Below are 15618 nucleotides of genomic sequence, written 5' to 3'. Positions count from 1 at the left end.
CAAACATAAAAAAGAAGAAGGGGAGATAAGGACGATGGATGTTTGATAGAAAAGAAGAAGCAAACCACACCAGAGCACCCGCCAACCACCCACTCTCAAGAGAGTGACAAACATACAAAGGAAGGAGAGGAAAAAATGACGATAGTAAGGATGAGGAAAGAAAAAACAGCAGTTCCCCCTATGTTGTTCCGGCACAGTATGAGCATGACATTGATAAATCAGCCCATTTACAATTCTACTGCATATAAGAATATGTAATATCCCCCCTTTCGGAATGGCCTAAAGACAACTTCAGTCAGTAGCACTGCCCTGACATTTCACTAAAGACAGTTCCGGAGAAAAGTAGCCCCTACCCCTGGTATGATGAAAATATGCAGACAACTCACAGACAGAAACAATGAATGAAATGAAAATGAAGAAGTCAAATCAAAATACATATCAACAACACCATTTCAATTGTAACTCAAATTTTGCAACTGTTTTAATGTGGCAACTTTTAGGGGGAAAAAATGAAGGTACAAACAGAAGCAATCACTCTGCTCTTTCACAACATCCTTGGTAATGTCAGTGATGGAACATGCGCACAAAACTCAATCCAAAGTACAAAAAAGCAAAAGAGTGCCAGTCACCAACATCCACACAAAACATGCCTCATACATACACAGAAGAGAGACAAACAAGATTACTTTTGGACTCCTTTTCACCTATCAGACAGGAACAAGCACAACCAAAACATATCACATTGAGCACGTTTGAACACAAAACACAGTAACATCTGAACAAATTGAATTCATAAATTTGGAGTCACCATCCCCTAGGCTATAACAATAGAAATACCTATCAATCTGCTGTGTGACTGACAAAAACACAATGGTTAAATAACACATGTGAGAGAGATTACAATTTTTGATTGCTGGTCAGTCATACCATCATCTCTATACTGATGTGCATTAAGCAAAAATTAAATCTTCTCAATAAATGAAATTGTGGCTGTAGTTAAAAATGTCTCCCCAAACTTTTTTCTCACTCACTAAAAAAACAAGCTATAAGGGTATTAAAATTATAAGAAGGTTTCACAATATGACAAGCTCACATGAAACTCAAACTATGTCCCAAGTTAGAACAATTTCACACAAAGGTTTGGACATGGAGTTAACCAGTCCCTCACACACAGTTCCGTCTGACTGGTGAACATGACGGAGAAGTTTCAACCCTTTTTCTCAGCTACACAATGCAGTGTATTAAAAATGAAAATTTATTTATGAATGCCACTTCTTTAACCACTTTCAAACCGGGGTACACAGCCATGGAAAAAGATAATAAACGTTACTTACATTGCTCATTCTGTTGGATTTTTTAAAAAACAAAATTTGACCACACAACAAAAATACTCTTAGCGCACCATTATTATGATATACAAAAACAGATCACTTATGATGAAAGTCTGAAAATAGCTCTGTGTCATTTACAACATATGTAATGAGTTAATGAGTGCTACACAATTATACTGGTTTCGAATACCACAGTCTCTCAAAGAAGATATTCGTTTCTTCAACTTCTTCCACAGACACAATTAATGTATGCATAAAGCTGTATATTCACTACAGACACCAGAACTAATGTACTTACAAAGCCATATAATGGCTGAATTCACACCGACATCAAGACCTTACACTGTTATGATTTCATCAAATTCAAAGACACATAATATCAGCACAGTGGAGTCCCCTTAAACTAAAATCTGCAGCACCCCTGGATTTTCCTCAGTTTAGCCAGGTTTTTTTCTTTAGAGAATTCTCAAATAAAAGAAAGAAAAAAATTAGGGATAACTGTTTTCAGATTAACTGTGTTCAGTTTAAGCAGAATCCGCTGTATTTCATATGATCTCAGAACCTAAAAATGGGAATTAAAAGACCAAATTCTTGAAATTTCATTCAGTGAACCAAAAAAGTCAAATATGCTCTAAAGAGATATTCTGTTCAATTTTTTAAACAACTATTACTACAAACAAAATATTTTTAAAAACTACCAAGATAATTATTTCTATCAATGAACAAATGAATCTGTCGTAAGACAGAAACTGGCAAAAATGGAATCCATTCTTTCAAAGAGATAGGATACATAAAAAAACAAACTCTCATCCACCGCATAATGTTTTAAGAATTAATTTCAAATGAGCCAAAATAAAAACTATGGCAAGGCCAATAAATCTTGAAAGTTTAGCAAACACAAAACTACAAAAGGCAGACAATAATAACCAACGGGAAAAACATTTTTAGAGTTCAATTTACCTTCCAGTCAAAATGTCAGACTTTATCTGTTGAATAAAATTAATTATCCAGCCCCAATTAACAAAACAAAAATAACTGAGAAAGATTACGGCACACAACAAGAACCTTTTGATAAAAAACTATGGGCTATGTTCTAAAAGCTCCATAAATCTATGATCATTCAATTATACCATGAACTACAAATTTTGATAAACATTTGTCAAATTGCTTTTGACCATTGACAAACTAAGCTAATTCAGACCCTAAAGTATGCATGAGACATGAGATAAAAATAAATCAAGTCAAGAAACATCACATAAAAACAACCACCACAATAAATATGGGATGATTCAAACCACAGGGGGGCTGTGGTGACAACATTGTTTTCTATCATATCCAAAAATGCAAATTCCTTTAATGTTTCTTTATAAATGAAAAGTGAAGCCCTAGAAATGAAGTAGAAAATGAGAAGCAGTTCATCTATTACTTGTTTCTAAAGCCAGAAAACCAACTTTTCTTCTTGGTCTCCTCAGAGGCTAGCTTGGCTCTGGCTTCTTCCTCCTCCTGGACAAGAAAAACAAAACACAAATCTATTGAGTCCCATTGCAAGCGGATAATAAGAAAAGAAGTAAAAAAAAAAGTATTTTAAAGCTTCTCAGACAAAAGTTTCTACTTCAACTCTCAATAGAAAAGGATATAGAAAGTAGACACCTTTGACTTTTTATCACAGACTTTCTGCACCTGGGATCTCAAACTCCTGGCCCATAGGTCAATTACGGCCCATACAACGATATTTTGCAGGCCCTTCTTGTCATCAAAGTTTAGTGTTAGAGCAAGCAGCAAGTTTTTCTTATACTTAACTTTTTAATTTAAACTGCCCAGGCTCAACCGGACTCTGACCCCCCCCCCCCGGCAAATTTGAATTTAAGACCCCTGTTTTACACCCATGCAGAAACACAGAAAAGTAAAGCAGCCTAATGGGAACTTTCAGTCTTATAGATGCGGAAAAAGCAAGGAAAGAAGCTGATAAAACTGAAAAATAAGTGTATGACAAAAAACTCAGATATTCTGTCCTAAAAGTTCATAACCAGAATCAATTACCAGTATTTTTTTTGTATGACAATCTGTTATATCAATAAGGAGGTGGAATTACAAAAAAAATGTTAAAAATAAGAAAAACATAATCCAGTCTATAATAGTCTCGTCACTGATCTCCTTTCCCTTGCATTGTGGTAGAGAGAGGCCATACACTTGCCAGCAGAGAAATGAGTTCATAATGTGTGCTTGTGTATGTGTGTGTGTGTGTGTGCGTGTGCTGCATGTGAGCATGTTTGTGTGAGTGTATGTGGGTGAGTGTGTGTGTGTTTGTGTGTGTGCTTTTATGTGTATGTGTGACGAACACTCAGTGTCCCATTTTACCTGAAGTTTCCTTTGGTTATCCTTGAAGGCGGCGATCGGATCGTCAAACTGATGGTAGTAGTCAAGCACCGGGCGGATGTCATCAACACCACTTGCAGCAACAGCTGAGGGAAAAGGAGAACCCAAGATTAGTTGAGTTTTAAATTCAGATTGATGAGATTGACTAACATGTACATGCAATCATTAATTATCTCCATCTCAATCAGCATTGAGTTGGAATGCAGGCACTAGCCAGTCACTTTTTTTTTCCAAATTTTCTGAGCTGGTTCAACGAGAGCAGCACATTTAGAGTTAATGAACACCATTGCTAAGACTGAAACTCAACAAGACCAAATCAGTACATTTTTGGGAGGTGAAAACAAGAACTTTAAACTTTGGTATCAGGCGAGCAAATTACAGAGCACAAATAGGCCACCTCACAGTAGGCCTCCAACTGAGGACTTTTGGGAGACTCTCAACTGACAGATTGGCATAAAAGACAGTCGGACAAAAGACAAAGTAAGAATGGAGAAAAGAAGCCTTTCCTACATCACAAAGGGAACGGATCCCCTATTAATAACCGGATAATCTACTTTTGATTTTTAACACCCCCAAGCTACACAGGCAAAGTTGGTAGCAACACTAACATAACAAAATTGTATTCTTATTATTTTGATGAATGTTAAAGTAGAATAGTTGTTAATGAGCAGAATATAACCCACTAGAACTTAAACTTTTTTAAATATACATTTGTGAAGTGTGCTGACAAAATGGGTCCCTTCTGAGATTCAAACCTTTTATGGAAATAGAAACGTCATGCTTATAAGTAAAGTTTTGCAATCTATAAATATGAAATAATAAGCGGCATGTTATACATAAAAAATAGAGCATCAATAGAAGATCTACTAATTTGACCTCCCATTTGTGGATTGCGAGAAGTAACTCATTTTGTCAGCACGCCACACATTTAGCATTTAAATTACCAAAATAAAAAAACAAAAATTTCTTCAACAGCTTTCAAGATAATAAGTTTCATGAAGGACTTATTACGGCATAAACTAGAACTTAATTTACATTGAGAATACGGAGGAAAATGAGTTACGTTGTAAAACTTTTAGTATTACGCTATTATTCAATGTTCACTGTGACAAGTTCTGCTAGCCCCTTACTTTTGAGAAAATGAGCCAAATCTATCAGAGTCCTGTCCTCGTCCTCGCCTTTCCACTTGCTCAGCACAAAAGCATTTCGTGGCTGCAGCTTGACCGACTCTTTGTTGCAGTCCAGCATAATGATGCGTGACATGTCACGGTTCAAACATGACAGATCCTGTTGGGAGGGAAAAACATTAGTTATGTATTTAGTTTTAGTAAGAGTTTTACAGCACTTGCAATGCAATAAAGTCATATAAGTTATAGGGGCCGGAGATTAAGGTGTTGCAAGAGAGTAACAAACACAAAAAAAGAAGGAGGGAGAGATAAGGATGATAAAAGTAAAAAGAAACTGACGAGACCAGAGCACCCTACAACCTGGCAATCAGAAAAAGCAGACAGCAGAAGCAAATCATCGGAAATCACCAATTACTTGCAACAAAATCTTGCTACTGACTTGTGATTAACAAAGCATCAAAGCAAGTCTCCTTCCTCCTTGAATACCCCCCACTACCCAGAGACTGCAGCCGACAATCCATAAGATAGAAAACAGGATGGAAGAACATGGAGAAATGAGGAGCTCAGAAATGTTTTGCTTTCTCTGAAAAGCTGGGTTGATCATTTTTCTCATGAAAGTAGCAGTACACTTCACTGAAGAATGACATTCAGCCTCAGTCAAGTTTGACCCGGTTCTAGAAAAAACAATATGCATTTCAAAGGCAGCACCCTTAGTCACCCATGAGGAAACTGAGTTGAGAGAACAATATTCACTCAATTATATTGTACAATTCAGACCATTTGCTCTAAAGAGGCTGATTTAGAAAAATAAAACAGCATATGAAAAGACAACCCCCTTCTCCCACCCCAGTACCCCCATAAAAAAGGACCAACATCACAGCAACTCACTTTCAAATGGTGGCCTTCTGTGTAGCGTGTGGCATCACGGTAAAGTCTGTACATAATGAAACCCTGAGGGTCCAGATGACTCACAAGAGGGTCAGCAGTCTGAAAATTTAAAAAAATAAAACATGAAAGCCACATGTACATTCGAACATACTGACTTCAAGAACAAAAACATTTTGTTCCATCAGCACTGTGATTGTGCAGAGCAAAATCAAACATTTTATTGAACTGGATGCGCTGTTGACCTGAGAGCCTGTGTGTAAAATACTATCAAGGTAGAAGGCAAGAAGGATGAATCTCTGTGTTGTGATTTAAGTGGGTGCAATCCATAGCTGTGTGTACTTGTGTTCACACACATCTATATTATTTTTCACACACAGTGTAGTACACACTGCTTGCTTGCCATTAATGTCCACTACCAACTTTCTTATTTCACCCAATAAAATTGATCTATCTTAACTTCTACACATTTTCTATTCATGAGACAAAATGAGAATTACACAAATTTATTTCAAAACAATGCCACACACAGCAAAATATAAATTAAGGTTGAAAGTTGTTGAGATAAAGACCAAAATTTAAGTTTAAAGTGAATATACTGTTGAGAAATTAAAGAAGAAAAAATGAATTCTACAGCTTTCTATAGCTGTCCATGTCGTTTTATGAAAGAACAATTCTGAAATAATGCAAACTGAGCTAAAAAATGTGAAATTATGTGATTCTGTTAATTTTAACAAAGAATGATAAAGGAAAATAATCAGAAATTATGCAAAAAATGATCAAATTTTGCTAAATTAGGCAGGGTGAATAAAACCACAGGGACAGCTAGAGGAGAAACTGGACTGCAAACATATAACCAATGATGAAGAGGACCAAATATTATTTTCTTGCTCGCTCATTTAAGTGAGGTAAATCAAGAGAGTAATAGTCATTTAGGGCAAGGAAAAGGCAAGATATAAACCCCAAAAAAATCACCCAGACTTAAAAGGCAGAAGAAGATATTAAAAATATAGACTTAAAAATGCAGCAAATACAAATTTGGCTTCCATAAATGCCATCATCAGCAGTGACTTTCAAGACAGCAATGTTTGAGCAGAATACATCAAGGTATAAGCACAAACATTACTCCAACACATGAACATAGGAATGGAATATTTTTGCAGCAGCTAAAAAAGACAGCAGTAATTGTCATCAAATCTCTCACAATATATAAACAGAGTTGTATCCCTCACCCTTCCCCTAAAGAACAGGAATAGCATGAATAGATAATTAGCAAGAAAAAAGTATACCCAGTTTCAACTCACCATGCCTGACTCTGAAGAATAGATAACAACTTCAAACAATGGTGGTCCAACTTGAGACAGAAAGTAGTCTATGCCAGGCCTCTTCTTGAAGCGCCATCCAGTGTTGTACTGAGGATCAAAAGCAAACCCCCCCCCAACAAAAATAAAGATTACAACATGAAGATGACTTTCAGCCATTTCAGTTTCAGTTTCATCTTTCGCATGAACACATTTAACAATGACCAGCCAATATCCAAATATTCTCCCTAGTCAACATTGCTTCCTTTTTCAGTACATAATTTGCTTCTCAAGTTGCAGATTGCATAAAGCCATAAGCATTAGTTAAACCTTATGTTTCCAAATGCACACCTGATTGCACCAAATGCATACAGTAGTCTCCGCCTAAACGCATGGTGCTCGGGAGGGCTCCTAAGCGTGTGTTTATACGGAGCGTGCGTTTACATGAACCTTTGCAAGGGGAGGAAGGGACGCAGTCATCTCAATTCCTTATTACTCTAGTGACCTCCCTTGTTTGGGAGGGGGTTGTTTTGGCAGATAATGTGACGACACGTGACTGTTTTGTGAAGGATTCCCCGACAGGGGTTATGGGCGGGAGGGGGGGGGGAGAAAGACAAACTCAGTGTAATGAATATGCACTGTAAACGTCGGGAACAGATAGCCCAAGAGGAAACTGTTGGTCATAGTCATAGAGACGACGGACCAGCCACGTGGCTTTCCAAGCGATCACCCCCGACCGTAAATTCATGCAGAATCATCCCCGAGAAACATTTTCTCCTGTAATTCGTTGAACAAGTACGTTATAAGTTCTTCGAGTACAGCTGATTAGGCTTACTTGGCTAATCTTTAAAATCCTATAGAGGGTCGTCTAGTGTTTTACGGCATTCACGCGTGTCGTGCATCAGGCCTAGATCTAACTAAACATTACACGAAGTCTCTCAAACACCAGTCAGAAACCTTCTCTCAAAGATACATTTCCAGTGACCGATCAAAAAACATTTCAGTCCCCCCAACCCCCCCCCTCCCAACATTTAGCTGACCAGCGCTAGATCGAGACCTATGCGTCAGTGAAAAGTAGGGTAAACGCTGTCCATTACTCTCTTGGTACAGCGTGAGGGGCACTCTCACCAAATATCCGGTTTTCTAGTAAATTCTAGGCTTGTCTTAAGCAGGCTGTGCAGGTTGTAGTGAAAATTTCCCCTTGCCAAGCTTAACTTGTCTCGCGGATCGGAGCGTGTGTTTAGAGGGAGTGACCGTGCATTTGTACGTCTAAATTAAATAGTAAAAAACCCGTCAGATGACGAAAGCGTGCGTTTGAGCGGAGCGTGCTTTTGTATGGCGTGCGTTTAGGCGGAGACTACTGTACTTCAGTGCGAGGTATGTACACCTAGCCACCAACATAAAAGTTCTCAAGTACACAAGTCTTGCGGATACAATGGGGATTTGTTTGGGGGGGGGGGTAAGCAAGCAAAGGGTTAAACATAAACAAAGTTGAGACAATTACCAGATCTGTGACATCATGGAAATAGAGCAGAAGGCTGAAGTCAGAAGGTACAAGCCAAACCAAACTTAGACCCCTTTCCACATACCTTTACCTCACCCAATTAAAGACAACCTGAAAACATCTCTTCATTCCAGGGTTGGTGATTTTTTTGATTTTTTAAATAAAAATTTAAAAAATCGATTTTTTAAATTTAAATCAGATTTTTTAAATTTAAATCCGATTTTTTTTTTTTTTTTTAAACGTGGACACAGTATGGGATTTTTGGTGGCTAAAAGTAAGTTCTTTTAGTGCAAAATGCATTTTCTTTATTTTAACTAATGATTAATTTAAGCAAGTGCAATTTTAGAAAGCCTTAATCTGCTATATCAGTGAATTATGGCTGCAGACAAAAAATGAAGAAAATGTCAGTCTAAAAGGAAGGGCGGGGTTGGGGTAATTATGCATAGATAAACTTGCATTTTATTACAGTGTGTGTGTGCACGCGCGCTTGTGTTTGTCTAAAAAGAAAAAGAAAATGCTAATTTCAATTATGAAAAAAAAGTAAATTGAATACAGTATTATTTTACTACTTACAGTGACAGGGGGGAAAGCAGACTTTTAAGCATGATTATTTTAGTCTACTAAACCTTATTATATCTGTTTTATAAAATCAAGGAAAGGAATTCTGAATGTTTATAGATGTAAAAACAGAATACATTTTTTTAAAGTGATTTAAATCACTGAGTTTTATTTTCAAAATCAAGTTGATTTAAATTTTAAAAAATCAACTCATTTAAATCGACTTGATTTAAATCAACCAAACCCTGGTTTTCAATTATGAAAAAAAGTAAATTGAGAACTGTATTATTTTACAGTGACAGGGGGGAAAGCAGACTTTTAAGCATGATTATCTTAGTCTACTAAACCTTATATTGTTTAATAAGACCAAGGAATGGAATTCTGAATGTTTAAATATGTAAAAACTGAATACATTTTTTTGAGAAGTGATTTAAATCACTGTTTTAAAAATCAAGTTGATTAAAATTTAAAAAATCAACTGATTTAAATCAACCCAGCTCTGATTTCAATTATGGAAAAAAAAGTAAATTGAATACTGTATTATTTTACAGTGAATGGGGGGAAAGCAGACTTTTAAGCATGATTATATTAGTCTACTAAACCTTATATCTGTTTTATGAAACCAAGGAAAGGAATTCTGAATGTTGAAAGGTGTAAAAACTGAATAAAAATAATTTTTTAAAAAGTGATTTAAATCACTGATTTTTATTTAAAAAATCAAGTTGATTTAAATAAAAAAAATCAACTGATTTAAATCAACCCAACCCTGCTTCATTCATGGCATTGAACAGAAGAGTGAAAGCTCCTACTAGACTGATCGATAACAACAACGTCAAGAACAAATACAACAGAAAGACAAATGAAACATACGTACTAAAAGATACAAAGAAAAGAACAAAGGAGTGCCAAGGCAGGACTACACTAAATTATTGATGTCAAGCAATTAAGAAAAGAAGGTCTCAATTTCAGAATGATCAATTCATCATATCCTACCGTCCAGTCTGGGTGGATAAGTACACCTGTGAGCTCAATGACCAGTGTGTAGGGAGGCTGGATGTATGGGTACTTGAGGGGGTCTGGAAGAAGCTTTTCTCTCGAGGGGTCTTGAATTTTCTAAAATAATAATACATTAAATGCTTTTCAGGTAAAGAGAAGCTCATTATCACATTGACATTCATATTAGAAAAAAAAAATGACAACAACAAAGAATGTTAAAGGAGTCTGACATACTAGTGATACTCCTCAAAACATCAGCAGAAAAAAAGTTTTTACATTTGGAAAAATAAATAAATAAAATTAGCTTAAAAGACTATGCGTAAGTCATGAACAGTGAACACAAAAAGACCTGTTTATTCCCAATTACAGCACTATTATACTGTTGATAATATGGCTTGAGCATCAGCAAAGCTCAATACAGTAACTTATTCAGAAAAGTGAAAATGATCACAGGAAGGGTGGGCTGCTAACACATAAGTCTTTTTTTTCTTTTCATTGCATTCCATGGCAAACATATAGGTGCCCACATTTTAACAATGAAATCTTTAGGAATTATGGAAGTCGCATATAAATATTTATCCATCAATGATTTCATGAACAGAATACACATCACTATTCACTTAATTGTTGCTGACTGGTGAAAATGTCGCTTTCATTATAATGACTTGCCATACACTACATCTAATAGCAGCTCTTGCAATGAGCAATAACAACCTTTCTCCATGTCAGTTGAGGAAATTTCTCCCATTTATCCTTGAATCTGAAATCACTGAAATCTTTTTTCACTGCCACAAAGATTGAATAAAAGTCCTAAAGCATCGAACATGTTCTTTAAAACTGTCTCACTACATGTCCAACTTATCTCTACTTCTTCCAAGTTCCAATCATATGCACAAGCCCAATAATATATAATATAATGAATCAAATGTTTGGCCTTATCACTGCAAAAAGAGATTTAAACTATTTTTTTCAAAACAAAAATTACCTCAAATACAGTCCGAAACATTGCTTAACATAAAAGGTCACAAATCTGATATTTCATTTCTCTTATTCTCAAGTTTGAAAAAATACTAATAAAATTGTGCTAAAGAATACAAAATAAAAGAGTGTAACATTGGCTCCTCCCCATTGGAACACTGGTCTGTGAAAAAATCCCCAGAAAAAGATAGATGAAAAAACACAACCTCATAACTTAAGCCTGCATATAGATCAAACCTAAACTTTTCAAACCTTATAAAGAGCCACAAATCAGCTATGCCCCAGCAATCATTTTTGAATGTCCAGCTATCTATGACCAGTCTGTACTTTAATACAAAAGACAGTCATAAAAAGAAATTAGACATCTGGATGTGTCTGTAAGCCTATTAAAGCACAGATTTGCTACCAACCTTTTTGAAAATGTTCATTTCCTTCCATGTTCTCTTGAGGTATGCCAAAGCCGCAGGCTCTGAAAAGGTACATAGTATACCTCATTAATACGAATCAAGAGGAACCGCAGACAAGTAAAAATACCTGTCACCAGCAACATCATACCCAGAGCATGTTTTTTTAAAAACAACAAAGCAACGATTGCTTATCAACTCCTTTACTGTGCCCACCTTTTCAAAAGGTACAGTTTTTCACAGCACTATCAACATCACCATTAAACTTGTATAAATATTCAAAATATAACTTGCGGGATGAGGAAGACAGGGAGACAGTAGAACACCACGCAATCATCAGGAAGCGGGAAATGGGGATAGAGAGGGGAAAAGGAAGAAAGGAACGATTATCTGGAAAGGAAAGACTTCGCCATAATCAAACAGCCACTGGAACAATCAGTACAGATACCTTGTGGGCTTTGGAGCGGAGAGGAACTGAGCACTTATGGACATGTCCGGTGTGCAATGACGTTGTTGCCCAGGACAGGTAATAATACAGGTAATATATACAAAATTAACATAAAGAATAATCTAGACTTTGGACATTCATAGAAAACTAATAATTTTAAGTAATGCAAAGAGTCTTTTCAGAAAATGAAATCTTTAAAGAAGAGACTTTTTCTTTCAGTCATTCTTTTCAACTTGATTCAAGTCATGACGATAAAATTGTTATCAACAACACGTCAGAGGATGTACATCAGGACAGAGTCAACCAAAAGAACAATACAATCCAGGGAACAAACTTATCAGTCAGATTGAAAACCCGCTACAATAACTAGCACTTAGACCCCATGCACACTTGGAAAGTTTCCACTTATTGCAAGGCTGTGAAGTATGGTGTTACCTGGCGATGAAGAGAGTTTTTTTTAAACGGTTGATAACTACCTCATATGCATACTCGCAGCCATATGACCAACGCAAATTTCCATGCGGTGGAACCTCCACGGCAATGTTAGTTTATTTTATTTATAACCCATTTTGCCTCTAATTTATCTTATACATCGAGCAGTATCCTTCACTTCAAATCTTCAAAGCATGTATGTGAATCTTTCTAAAACAAAATAAAGAAAAATCAAATCTTAAAATATGGTAGTTGCTGTTACATTGAGAATCAAAAAAAATAAATTAAAATGTAGCACTATTTTTTAAAAGTATATTTTTTCTACTTACGTTCTGTGAACTCATCTTCAATCTGAAACACAAGGAACAGTATCTTTTCAAGTCAAGAATATGGGAAGTTTAAGGCTAAACAAACCAGAAATATAATTTGACCTATTTCTTCTTACAATCATATATTAAATTAAATTTTTGTCCTATGAGAAAGAGAATAGCTTATTTTGAACATTAGCATTTAAGATTTACCATTCATAAATGCAATTTAAAGAAGCATTGTCAACATTAACTATAGACCAGTGCCTCTGAAAAAAACCCAACCCTCAGTTGAAGGTCCTGCAGATTAGGATGTTGAAAAAGCAAACGTGAGAACATTTCAGTTCCATGGTTCAAATGGTCAGACTACACAAAATGAATCCCCCCCCCAAATGTACAGTCATACGTTTTATGTGTCATAACTGCAAAAAATTAAATTAAGTACTTCCCTCACCTCATTTCCATCTGGGTCAAGAAGGGGGGCTCCTGAAAAATTATGGCAACAAATCTGTGATTAAAACTATATTTGTTTTTTTTAGAAAAGAACATTTTCAAAATAAAAGATAACGAAATGTCAATTTCATACAGAATTTTGCTATGACGTTTTTAATTATACTACGAAGCATCAACATGTAAAAGAAAATATTCCAGATCTAAAAATCTGTTCCTTATGCGCGCGTTCGCCTTGGGCCGGCTGGACTGTATAGAGAGTCAAACCTATCAGATCACTGCCCACATTCTACACAAAAGAGGACTTTAAAAAAACAACCTACTTTGACACTGTTAAATTATCCAGGCCTAAAACAAAGCAAAATAAGTGGGCATTTTATATTTGCATTTTAAAAATCTCAATGCAACTGCTGCTGACAATTTTCATTTTGAGAGGTAATTTGGTGACTATGAGACAAAATAATAGTCCTGCAAAAATGTTGAAGCCCAGGAACAGTTTTACAGAAGTGCAGTATAACAGTATAACACATGCGACTAAACGTAGAATAATGCATCTTCCTGATTGGCTACTAATTTTAGTAATGCGATGTCATCACTTCCTGGGATACCCACAGACTAATTATATAAGGCCGCAGAGTTACCAAAGATTCTCTACAACACTACACACTACAAGATCTTTGGAGATACCGCATGGAACGACATGTTGGGTCAGTGGCTTGACCAATTATGTCCTATTATCCGTATCGATGTGTTTCGCACGATAAAATTTCACACTTGCAGCTAACTGCAGCGCGTCAGCCATGCTTTGGTGATAGAATAACCTTGATGCTCAGAACAGTAAGAACGCTGATGCTTGAAATTGAAACACGTAACGTAAACGCAAAGACAATAAAGTGCACTTAAATCATAAATACCCCTGAAGATCCCCCCCCCCCCCCCGGCCCAATAAACAATGCGCAGAAGAGATAAGCAGCAGATCGGAGCACTGCATTATATCATATATTACCGGTACGTCTCCTGGAAAAACATCGCACCTAACGTCGTGCCAAGGTAGGTGTGCACGATCTGTGGTGCCATGCAGTTGGCTATGTTTAGATCATGTAGTCACGTGATTGGAGGGGTATCCCGGTCTGATGCACACAAGATGGCCGCCTTGCCTAAAAATAGTTTGCGTCGTTCTACGTTTAGTCGTATGTCAGCATAAACAAAGCTGTAAAGGCACAGTTACAGAGGATAAAATTTTACAGGAAGAGTCAAAAACAGATGAAAACTAGAAATTATATAATGATCTCTAGAGTAAACCATTACAATACTATGATGGACGAATCACTACTATACTTTACTAATCTAGATCTAGATCTAGATCTAGATTAAGATCTAGACTAATCTAGATCTAGATCTAGACTCTAGATCTAGATTAGTATGACTACGAGGACAAAAAATTAGAATTTTATCTATTTTCTTACCCCATGTGGTCACTAATCCTACGCCCCAAGTAATGCAGGCACTTCCTAAGAAAATTAAGCCCAGCCGCCATGAGTTCTTTCCTCTCCACCACGACTCCTTGGTTTCTGATTTTTCTTCACCAGGCTGACCAGAGTCCGCAGCATCTCCAGTTTGATCCTTATTTACACCTGCTTCCAAACCTGACTGTTCTGCTTTGTTTCGAGGGGTAACTTGCTTTGATGTGGAAGAATTTAACCTAGAATACAGCAAATTTTGCGTCGGTTTCAAGGGTGCAAACTGAGGTGAGACTTTGCGTCGATGAACTTGTTGATGCAACTGCAGCAATGGCACTTGTGATGCCGGCATAACCGCTATTAACGAAAGCCGTCGAGGAAAATGCGACAAACATCTCTGGAATTGGAAACATTTATAACTTTGTTTAGCCTGAACCTTGCTAATTATGCTAAAATTCCTAACATCTGTACTCTGCAATAGGCACCGGTGTGCACTTTGTTGTCCTTTCGTTAGGAAACGCATGACAACATTGAAGGTCGCCATGTTGTTTTGCTAGTCAGGTATTAGATCTATATGAACCAACCAAAAGCAATATTAACTGAAGGTTTTTTTTTGGGAAAGATTCAGATATTTTTCAAAAGCTTTGGAAAAAAAAGAAATTATGCAATTTCGAAAGATTTGTAACAAGAATGCACATTTACTCATTTGTGTCACAAAGGGCTGGCATCAACAACAACAGACTAACTGTTATAACTTGTTCATGTACAAAATAGCTAATCAGCCAAATCGGCATAGGTAGATCGTGGTCTGCCCATGTCGGAGTTTTTCTTTCTACCCAAACAGCAACCTTGATTTGTCACAAACAAATAAAAATATATTATTTACCGTTCTCTACATTTTTATTACACGTATTTAGCTTTTAATAATTTTGTGAGCATAAATCAGTTTTATTACTTCAAATTTTGTATCTTGCATTTTCCTGGGAGAAGATAATTTTAATTAAGACTGCGAACGTTCTCTTGACAGTTTAAAAGAATAAACAAGGGAGAGCAGTCTTAA

At 36.4% G+C, this 15618-nt stretch overlaps 1 protein-coding gene across 1 annotated transcript; it reads right to left on the bottom strand.

The window, feature by feature from the left end:
- Window positions 1-454: 454 nt before the first annotated feature.
- Window positions 455-15133, bottom strand: LOC101863372 (mitochondrial import inner membrane translocase subunit TIM50). The gene is made up of 10 exons (XM_013087008.2): window positions 14565-15133; window positions 13103-13134; window positions 12670-12691; window positions 11467-11525; window positions 10076-10195; window positions 7024-7131; window positions 5723-5821; window positions 4838-4994; window positions 3690-3793; window positions 455-2834 (listed from the first exon to the last, which is right to left on the bottom strand). The coding sequence occupies exons 1-10, from the start codon at window positions 15100-15102 to the stop codon at window positions 2754-2756; spliced, it is 1320 nt and encodes a 439-aa protein (XP_012942462.1). The 5' UTR covers window positions 15103-15133; the 3' UTR covers window positions 455-2753.
- Window positions 15134-15618: the final 485 nt, after the last annotated feature.

This window comes from Aplysia californica, unplaced genomic scaffold, assembly GCF_000002075.1.
Source record: "Aplysia californica isolate F4 #8 unplaced genomic scaffold, AplCal3.0 scaffold00532, whole genome shotgun sequence".
NCBI classification, from domain to species: Eukaryota; Metazoa; Mollusca; class Gastropoda; order Aplysiida; family Aplysiidae; genus Aplysia; species Aplysia californica.
The sequence above is the reverse complement of the archived record's forward strand: the minus strand, read 5'-3'. Positions and strand labels throughout refer to the sequence as shown.